At 42.1% G+C, this 10516-nt stretch overlaps 3 protein-coding genes across 3 annotated transcripts in view; 2 read left to right on the forward strand and 1 right to left on the reverse strand.

Annotated features, from left to right (window-relative positions):
* Positions 1–1524, reverse strand: part of LOC138201270 (ADP-ribosylation factor 3-like) — a 5064-nt gene extending 3540 nt beyond the window's left edge. The window contains exon 1 of the mRNA XM_069154624.1: positions 1462–1524. The gene's annotated coding sequence lies outside the window, so the exon portion shown is untranslated. The remainder of the gene's footprint in view (positions 1–1461) is intronic.
* Positions 1525–3903: 2379 nt separating this feature from the next.
* fkbp11 (FKBP prolyl isomerase 11) lies at positions 3904–7643 on the forward strand. The gene is made up of 6 exons (XM_069154638.1): positions 3904–4294; positions 4378–4440; positions 6519–6606; positions 6713–6746; positions 6850–6920; positions 7392–7643. Exons 1-6 carry the CDS (start codon positions 4169–4171, stop codon positions 7598–7600), a joined length of 591 nt encoding a protein of 196 aa, XP_069010739.1. The 5' UTR covers positions 3904–4168; the 3' UTR covers positions 7601–7643.
* A 970-nt stretch (positions 7644–8613) lies between these two features.
* On the forward strand, positions 8614–10512 carry LOC138201305 (small ribosomal subunit protein eS26). The gene is made up of 4 exons (XM_069154689.1): positions 8614–8672; positions 9428–9605; positions 9751–9881; positions 10415–10512. Exons 1-4 carry the CDS (start codon positions 8670–8672, stop codon positions 10448–10450), a joined length of 348 nt encoding a protein of 115 aa, XP_069010790.1. The 5' UTR covers positions 8614–8669; the 3' UTR covers positions 10451–10512.
* Positions 10513–10516: the final 4 nt, after the last annotated feature.

Genomic DNA, 10516 nt, shown 5'->3' on the forward strand with positions numbered 1-10516 from the left:
TTCGTCCGTGCCATGACTTCAAGGCTTCAATCTGTTCAGGCCGTCGTCATGTTCGCCTGCGACGACGCCAAAGCCCTCGGAGCAAACGCAGACTGTCCTACATTACCGGCTCAGAGACTCTTCCTCTGAACCCGGACTTCATTTCTCCTCCGGACGACACCGAGTTTTTACATCCGGTCACGTCAGGGGAAAATAAAAGTTAGCTGAGCAGCAGCTTTTACATCTGAGTCAGAGAAAGACAAAAAAACAAAACCTCGAGAGGAGCAGCAGGCGAGAAATCTTTTCTTTGCTTTGATTGAAAGAATCGATCGATCAGTTATTTTCTGTTTGGGGTTTAAAATGTTAGAAAAAGGGTGAAAAAATGTCGACCAAAGCCAAAGATGCAAACTCGACCATCCACAACCATAAACTACTCGGTTTATTATCATAACAGACTAAATGACCCAGAAAATATTCACATCTAACAAGCTGAAATCAAAGAATAAGCATTTTCAATTAAAACAAAAAAACATCGATGCATTATAAAAATAGTTGACTGTTAATCGTCTATTGATCAGATCATCAACTAGTTGTTGCAACTGTAAAATATATCAGACAAATACAGATCAGACAGCACACTAAGTTTATCACTGGAAGGAACGCACGGTGTAAAAATCTGTTTCCAAAAATAACTTTAAAAGTGAGATTTTGTTCTTTTCTTGCAGCCTGAACCACAGATGTTGTTCTGGATGTCTAAAACACACTGAAGCACCAGCGCGAACTGACACGTGACATCACACTCTGAATTATCACGTGTTTTATATCTGTTCATAGAAATATATTTATATATATATAAATATATATATATAGATTAAATCCTCCTGTGACAGCAGCTCAAGGGACGTAGTAGAAAACAGAAATAAATAGACATGCGTGCAGCTGTCCATGGTGCTGAACACGTTTCACCCACAGGAGGACAGCTGTGCTACTGTGTGGGAGGCGAGCCGAGCCGAGCCGGGTCGAACCGAACCGGGTCGAACCGAACCGAACCGAACCGATCATGTTCAGGTTCACGGGTGATCAGGTTAGCCCGGGATGCTACGTTACGTAACTAACGGTGCGCAGCCTTCATCATCAGCTCATCGGACTCCTCTTCGGGTCGTTTTCGACCCGCGCGCTTCATTTCAACACCGACTTCCTCTTTACCGGATCCATAATGAACTCATTTATTGGTCTCAATCAGCTTTAATCGATTAGACGTGACGGCAGCACCCCCCCCCCCCCCCCCCCCCCCCAACACACACCCCACCCCATTCATCCGTCCGCGCATCACCTCAGCGGGCGTCCTGCTACCAGCGAGCCGCCCGCCGGCGCTACCCCACCCCGAGGGGAGCCGCGCGAGCCCCCGCTGCTTTCTAACCACCTGCCGGGACCCGCGTGAAATGTCCCGTGTGGGTTGTGGAGCCCCGTACCTCCACTTACCTTAGCCGAGCAGTCCTCTACGAGACGTCTCACGATATTTTCAGGGAGGCTGCGCAACAGGAAACGAGATCTCGCGAGAGCAGAGCCGAAACGTTGCTGACGGACCTTCAGAGGGGACGTTTGGACAGGTAGAAGTAGAGGTGACCTTTTTTGGACCACCGACACCTCTATCCTGACCTTGACCTAGAAAATACACCATAATTATATCCAAACAATGTTCAGTAAAATAACATCCATTAGTGATTTATGATTTAATTAAATTTCTGTCTTCCTATGTAGGATTCCTCAAATATTAATCAATTGTATAATAATAAAGAGCCAGCATTAAATAAACCTTACGACAGAGAAATGCAGAGTTAATGACAATATTTATTACATCAAGAACAATACATATTACAGATAATATAAGGAGCCTATTCCTTTTTTTGAAGTACTTGTATGTTAATTGGCATAAAGTTCTGCAGCTATGTGTTAACGTGAACGAGCTGAAAGAACTTTAGAAGTTAAATTGAACTGTTGACGTCCTGTTTCATAAAGTTCCTGTTGTACGTGTGAAGGTTTTTGAAAACGGGGACACAGACTGTTTTCCAGCTTTGAATAACACTTGTGCAATATTTCTCCTCACAGATGGAGACCGAAGTAACGAATCCACTGCACAACACAGCAGATGATGATTATAAAATGTAATTATGAAATATTGCATTAATGGTAAAGAGATTTATGATGCTGATAAGTGTCTTTAGGACAGAAAATGTTTTGCCTTGTAGCCTGTGAATTTAAAAATTTGTTTTTTTGAGGACAAATAGATTTTTAAAAAGTGTTGTTGCTCATTTAGTTCTGTGATCTGACAAAAGAAGCAGGATTTATCTTTAGTCTGCTCATGGATGAGTCATCAGTTTCTATTTCAGTGCAGCACTGTGGCCTTCTTCATCATCTCCCCCCTTTTAAATCAGGGAATCTAAACTTCCTGTAAATTCATCCCTCCTGCTGTTTTGAACATTTGCTTTGATAGATCGTGAGGACCAGTGGACGAAGGTTTCACAGATCATTTAGAGACGGTGGGTTTCATTCATAGAGGAGAACAACACTGTGACATTTTTTATTTTTAAATGTACTCAGGAAGTGACTCATTCATAAAGCTGGTGTTCGATCTGGCATTTCCTTTCTCTCTCTCTGCTAAATGTCACAAAGTTTCACCCAATTCAAGATCACATTTTCACCTCCTGTTGATATCAATTCTTTGTCTGTCTTTTTTTAAAAGCATTAAACTGTTGGTAAATTTGAGGGGAAGTTTGTCCTCGATTGTTGATGGACTGTAACGTGTCCTAGAAACATCTACTCTAAACTTGTTGTAAACTGGGATTTTATTACTTTCATGTGCTAAATAAAAACAATAATAACAATAGATTACATTTTTTCAATTAAAAAAATCACATCTTGAGGTCACCTGACCTCTGTAGGTCAACACAGTGTTCTCCAGTCGAGTGTTTACGATTCAAACTTGTGACCAAGAGAGAATAAAGACCCAGAATGAACCGGAAACTTCTAAAGTTTTAATACTATAGAGAAAATAAAACTTCTCCACTTCACTGGATGACAGCAACTGAGTTACAAAAGAGGCCTAAATATAGGACATAATAGTAATAATTGAAATAAATTGTAGGTTTAATTCACAATTCAAATCAACTATGAATTAACCAAAGAAAAGAAATAATGCGCGGGCTGGTGGAGAGTTATATGTAGTACATAAAAAAAGCCAATAAAAATAGAAACTACAACATAGAAATGTAGAGTCCACTACAAACAAACTAACTGAAAATAAACCGAACTATTCTGCTGCAGCAAAGGTGACAAATAAATCAGGCCTGCAGGCAAGAACGCAGCAATTTGGTCTTCCTGTTCGTCCAACTACGGCCTGATAGAAACAATTCAGTATTAAAGATAAAAACAACAAGCATAGGGAAAAAAACAATGGCTGAAAATATCTCTGGTAGAACATTCACAAACAAAAGGAAACTTTTACAAACTAAATATAAAGTGGAGATAAATTAAATAATGTTGGAGACACGCAGGTACCTGGAGACAAAAAAAACCAAACAAACATGAAAAGTTATATTCATTAAAAAAAAAGATTGCTTGACAAGTCCTTAATTTGATATTAAATTGTAAAACAAAGGGGCGTCTACTAAAGATTCAGCACATTTGATCATATTTTCACATTTTATTTTGTTGTTTTGTTATTTGTGCTTCTGACCAAACACTTGAAGACAAAACCTCACACAGCAGACGAAATGTTTCATCATGTTTAAATCAGACCAAATATTTGTGAGAAGGATGACTGGAGGAGGGCGGTGCTTAACAAACTGACAGCGAGTCCGTGACGGACAAGCAGCGACGTGGCGTCTCTGCAGCGGAGGCCGCGCAGCAGCGCCCCCCAGCGGCTCCACAGAGCGCCGCTTCCGCCACAGCAGCCTGATGGGATGCTGTGGGAATGTTTGAGGCGGGCTCTTCGGGGAGACCCAGGTGCTGGGACAACGTCCGCGGACTGCCGGTCCTTATCGCTTCAGTATTACAACACCTCAGCGTTGCCTGCTGCCAGTGAGCCATCTTGGACTCGGACGCCGACGGGCCGACGCTGCAGCTCCGCTTCTCTCTCCTCCTCTGTCCGCTGCTGAGTGCACGAGAAGCCGACACGGAATTTGCTTGGATGGCAGCTCTTCCCCACAAGTTCACCATGAAGTCACGCGTTGCTCTGCTCGTGCTCGCAGCTCTCACCTGTGGACTCGCACGAGGAGACGAAGACGCGGTGGAGGAGCTGCAGGTGGAGAGTCTGGTGAGTGGGACGCTCGTTTTTACACCTCGTACCGACCTCTGAATACCTGCTCCGGTGTTAACGGACAACTCTTCTGATCCAAGGTGCAGCCAGAAACTTGCTCCACGCGCTCCGCGATGGGAGACACGCTGCAGATCCACTACACGGTGAGTCACACGGACATCCGGGTCTCCTCGGTCAGCTGAGAAAAAACGACCTGGTCCGGTTTACGGTCTCTCAAAGACTCGTGGGGACACCCGGGCCAGCTGATGACGAAGCCAGCTGTTGTCTATGTGGCACCGTGCGCACGAGCCATGTGGAGCCCGCGGGGTGTCATCCTCACGCGCAGGCTGGATGTGAATCCTAAAACCTGAAAGAAGCGCTGCGGGGTGCGACTGAAGGCCTCCGGATGGGTTCAGGGTGTCCGTTGGAAATGGGGTTGTTTGTGGTGTGTGAGACCGGCGGGGCGGCGGGGCGGTGCAACACGTCAGCAATAACAGCTCTGACACACACACACACACACACACACACACACACACACACACATATGCTGATCAACATGGAAACTCTAACTTTATTATAATGTAATGACATGTCAGATATTTCCTCTGAAACGTCACTTCTGCTGCTTCTATTGTTAAAAAGTAGTGAAAGAATATCAGCCAATATTCTTTATATACATAATGTACATGCAATATATGATAACACGATTATTGCAATGGTCCTTTTAATATGATTTTTACAACGATATGAAATGGAGGCAGGAGATTTTACAGTTAAAAAACAATTTTCGTCTCCAAAATGACTTTATTACACTGAAACTGTAAACTTCACAGGAAACTTCATAATTATAAATAGTTACAAGTCCAATTTAAAACTTTCACAAAGCGTCTTTTTCGGCTCTATCTTTCTGTTAAAAACAGTTTTCATGTCGGACAACGTACACTGATGACTGATGACTGTGACGGGCCGATATCAGCTGACTCAGCTTCCAGTGTGCTCCTCTAAAGGGGACACACGTCATTTCCACAATTATAGCAGCAGATCGTCGATTCTTCCTGAAAAATAACAATCTCTCAAGCCAAAAGTTCAAACTGACTGCTGTAGCTTTTTAAACATCCAACACTTTATATTTTTTAATGATAAAAAACTGTGTTCATGTTCTGTTTCATAAAAAAAGAGACATCGAGATCCAGTTTTTCCTTCCCAGATATGAAATACGTTGGTAACTTGAGGCGGGTTAAACATCTTTTTTACTCTTTTAGGTGGTTCAAAATATGTTTAAAGCAGAAGTTAGTGTTGTTAACTGGCCTTCTGCATCTGTCAATCATCACTGGGTTTATTACACACTATGACTTGGTTATAATTATAACAAATGAGGCACAAACAAGGTCTCAGACTCTTCATGCAGTAGAGACAGAGGAACATAATACTAATGTGTGCCATAAGAATTATTTGTGATTTTTGATTGGCAAAGTTAGACATGTCACAATTATTACATAATAAGAATAATTTTCATCAATGTCCATTAAAAACAGCCTGATGAAACTAACATCATATTTCCATTAATATCTTCACGTCATTCTGAGGTTTAGCTGGCGCTCTTCAATGACGTCATCTCATCTCGCCTTCTCACTTCTTCTAACAACTACTGGACTCGACCTTTGCCAGGTTTCCTTCTCCTAACGAGGCGCGAACTAAAAGTCCGGTTGTTCTAATCAATTAATCAATAATTAACCCTCAAGGATTCAGATAAAGCAAACGATGCAGGCGAAGCAAATGAAACAGAAAAACTCTGCAGCAGAACGGTCGTGTGCCGTCAGCAAATCCATCAACATCCTGACGGTGTATATTATCATCTACTGTATGTTTATAATATCCAACATAAAGACAGTTCATGTTTACTTTATTTATACCAAGTCCTCACTTTTACTTTCTAACTTCAGGAGGGAATTGTTGAGGATTTGTTCAAAAACACCTTTAAAGTGCATAAAATCTGTAGAAAGCTGCTTTAAGACATCATTTAATAACTATGAGTGAATGTTTTTAATGTATCGGAAGGATATTTTTACAAATCATTAAAATCATAGTTTTTTTTTCATGTATCTTTAAAGTGAAAGTCTGTAAAATATTCACCGCGCGCACAAACAGCCACATCTGATAAATGTAAACGAATGAAGCTGTGAAATGTCCGCGTGTTCTCTGTTCTTGGTTCCCGCTCCTCGTGGGATGTTTCTCCGTTCAGGGTAAACTGATGGACGGGAAGGTGATCGACTCGTCTCTCTCTCGGGATCCTCTGGTCGTGGAGCTGGGGAAGAGGACCGTCATCCCCGGTGAGTTCGGAAAGTACAAAATCCTTTTGTTGCTCAATAAATGACGCCGTGATGAGCCGGACTGTCGTGTTCCCGGGAATGTGCTGACCTGTTTGGTTTTCATCAGGTCTGGAACAAAGCTTGGTGGGTGTCTGTGAAGGGTGAGTGAAAAGTAAAGAATCACTTCAAGAAAACATAAACTGATTAAAAAAAAAAATGTCTCCTCAGAAAATGACTTTTTTTTTTTTTTTTTTCTTCATTCAGCCAGAAAATCAAAGCCACTATCCCTCCTCACCTGGCCTACGGGAAGAAAGGTTATCCTCCTACGATTCCAGGTACCGAACACTTGATTGATTGTAATAAAATCAGTATCACAGTGTTAATGAGAATGTTTTTTTTAAATCCATGTGTTTATTATAATGGAGAATATTTCATGTCTTTGTTCTTACTTTCTACTGAAAACACTTTGAGATGCATTTTATGTATGAAAGGTGCTGTGAATAAAAAGTTTCATTATTATTATTAATATTAACAAATGTAGATTGGAAACAAGCGGTGACTGAATGTATTAAAATTTAGCGATGATATTCAGGAACCAGATTTAGACTCAACTAAACACCCACTTAGTATTTAGTAGTTGGACTTTATGAATGATTTGTCAATGAAGAACCACAATTTTCACCCCCTTCATCAAAACACAAGAACTTAAAGCCATAAAGATAGTCACACATGCATTGTGTAAACATGCACATGGCTTTGCTTTCGCACACTGCAACTGTGTTTTTAACGTGACCCGGATGTCGTAGGTGATGCCGCTCTGGAGTTCGAGGTGGAGGTGATCTCGCTCTCGCAGCAGACCCAGTGGCAGAAGATGGTGAACGACGTGTTCCCGCTGGTGTGTTTGGCCCTGGTGCCCACTCTGCTCGGCCTGGTGGGACTTTACCTGTACAACAAGGCCAACACCGAGAAGCCCGGCAAGAAGAAGGCCAAGGACAAGAAGAGCAAGAAGAAATAAGAAGGAGATACAGAATTATTTAAATAAATTTTTTTAAATTGAAGGTTTTCTTTGCGTTTGTTTGCTGCTGTGCTTTTACAGCCGTATTGTGAAATTATAAAAGGTTCGGAGATAAACACTGTACCATGAAAAGCCTGATTAAAAGTGACATGTTCACTGTCTGTAAGTCCTGGATCAGAGTTAGTGGGCGGTCGTTGGCTGAGTTCAGTCTTTGGGGAAATTTCTGATTAATGAGCTTGAAGAAGTTGCAGCTTGAGTGTTTTTTTTGTCAGTAAGCAGGAAAAACAGCTGCTGCCGAACTTTATGACTACATTCACAGCTGATATTAACATGTGATCCGTCTGTATTATAATGGGTAAGAGAAAACATGTTAAAGGCGTGTGGTGATTGGCTCAGACAGGCTTTAATCAACTCATATTGTGATCAGATCTCAACCTGGTGTAAACACATCAGTCCCACAAGTTCAAAGGTCATGTAACCATCTGATTCAGCTGTCAATGTATGTCAACAACATTATTAATATTTTACAAATCATTCATTGATTGATTTCAAGTTAAGTTGAAAAGAATATGACAAATAAAAAATGGTACAATTAATTAGATTTATTACATTTCATTGAACATTTCAGTCACAAATTGATTACAAACAAAACCTCGCTTAGATTCAACGAGAGATTTAAGAAATATAAGACTGAGCCGAAGTCAACTCTGTTTGTTTGATTACACAGCGAGGCCGTCAGAACTACTTTTCTTCTTCGGATTAACACAGTAACCGAGCTCCTCACTCCGGTGACGCGTGGCCATATCACGGGCACACTGAAATCCCTCCGCGAGTAAAAAAAATAAATAAATAAATCATTGTTGTTATTTTCCAGAACAAAGTCCTATAAATATTTTCTCGTATGAACTGTGTGCTTAAAAAGTATTTAAAAAAAACAAAACAATAAAAATAAAATAAAACCTTAACGCAGGTTGTTTTGTTTCGCGGAGGGATTTCAGAGGGCGGAGCGGTTCGCTCTACTTCCCGCGGTTCAACCTCTTCCGGTCCTCTTTCCAGCTTCCCGTGCAACATGGTGAGTGTGATCCACCGGCGGCCGTGTGGCAAAACCGGAGTAAAATGACGTTTTATTCGAGTAGTGGTACAAAATTAGCCCTTTTTAGGCATTATAAACACATAGTTAAATCATAGTGAAGCATCGACGTCAAATATCAGTCAGAAAGATGGAAAAAATAGTTCGGGCCTAAATGCTAGCTGTTAGCAGGCTAGCCGTTTTTGTGCATGTGTTCCGTGAGCTAGCGGAGGAGAGCGGCGCTGCTAACGCGGTGAAACCGGAGACAGATGTGGATATTCACGTTTAAAATGAACTGTTGGTTCACAGAAAAGCCTAAAGTTCGACACCTTTGACAATCCGCTGTGAACCGAATCAGACTCGTGATCGACCTTCATTCACAAACACTGAAGTTCAAGTAAAGGATGTGATTGTTGACGTCACATTTAACGACACGGTGCACGTGGTTATCTGCTGATCGATAAGAAGCGGAGTGTCCAGATGTTACAGTTGTGAAAGTAAAGTCATATTATTCCTTCAGTAAATTGTAAAATAACTTCATTTGTCTGCAACACTGAAGTTGGTTCGTGTAAATAACTTTTGATGTTGGAAACTTTAATACTAGTTTCTATATTAACCTTAAATAAACGTCTGACTGGTATCCAAACACCAGAAGTAGTTTTACATGGGTGGGGGGGGGGGGGGGGGGGAGATCATCGTTGTGTTTTAAGTATTCGGTACAATAGTTGTTGCTTCTAACTACGTCTCCTATTTTTCAGACCAAGAAGAGGAGGAATAACGGTCGTGCCAAGAAGGGCCGCGGGCACGTGCAGCCCATCCGCTGCACCAACTGCGCCCGCTGCGTCCCGAAGGACAAGGCCATCAAGAAGTTCGTCATCAGGAACATCGTGGAGGCGGCAGCCGTGAGAGACATCTCGGAGGCCAGCGTGTTCGACTGTGAGTTTTAAAACGTTTTATGTCGTCGTAATCTGTCTTTGCGTTACGCTCCCGGCGGCTCATCCTCTCCTCTCCTCTCCTCCCTCCTCTCCTCCATCCTCTCCTCTCCTCCCTCCTCTCCTCCATCCTCTCCTCCCTCCTGCAGCGTACGTTCTGCCGAAGCTGTACGTGAAGCTGCACTACTGTGTCAGCTGCGCCATCCACAGTAAGGTGGTGAGGAACCGCTCCTGTGAGGCCCGGAAAGACCGAACCCCACCACCCAGATTCAGGCCCACTGTGAGTAGCATCCACAACACACACACTTTACCTGTGGTTTGGGCTGGTGAGCATTTAAAAACATTTAATACCAGCACTGATACCTGAACTGTACTTTTTTTGATAGCAGTTTTATAGAATTGCACCGCATAGCAAATATTTCATGCAGTTGTGTAACCCTGGTTATTTTTTTCTGTAGCTACAATTTGCAAATGTCCCCTGAAGGCCTCACGTGCAGGTTTGTTGGTAGAAGTTAGTGAGGCGGCTGCTCACGGAGAAGCTTCCAGTTACTGCAGCGAACAACACGAGGCCAAAACTAAATGTGAAAAGACTGAAATAAGGCTCCTAATGTGAGATTTACTCTTTTGTAAATGTGAAAGCAAAAGTCAGGTGTTCAAAGACCAACTTGTGTTGATGTAACTTGAGGATCAAACTATGATGCATTATGAAAAAGGAACAAGTTAAACATTTAAACCAAATCCAGTCCTGATAAAAAACAACAACCATCTGCAGCAGGACGCGCGTACTGATGTAAAACTGTTTCTCTCTTCCAGACTGGAGCACCAAGACCTCCTCAAAAGCCCATGTAGAGCAGAACCTGAAGATGCTGTACACCTGAACAATAAAAGGGGAAAAAGTCTTTACAAAAAAAGCCG

Source organism: Embiotoca jacksoni, unplaced genomic scaffold (genome assembly GCF_022577435.1).
Source record: "Embiotoca jacksoni isolate LCO1_2020_lvr unplaced genomic scaffold, fEmbJac1.0.p SCAF_1, whole genome shotgun sequence".
In the NCBI taxonomy this organism is placed as follows: domain Eukaryota; kingdom Metazoa; phylum Chordata; class Actinopteri; family Embiotocidae; genus Embiotoca; species Embiotoca jacksoni.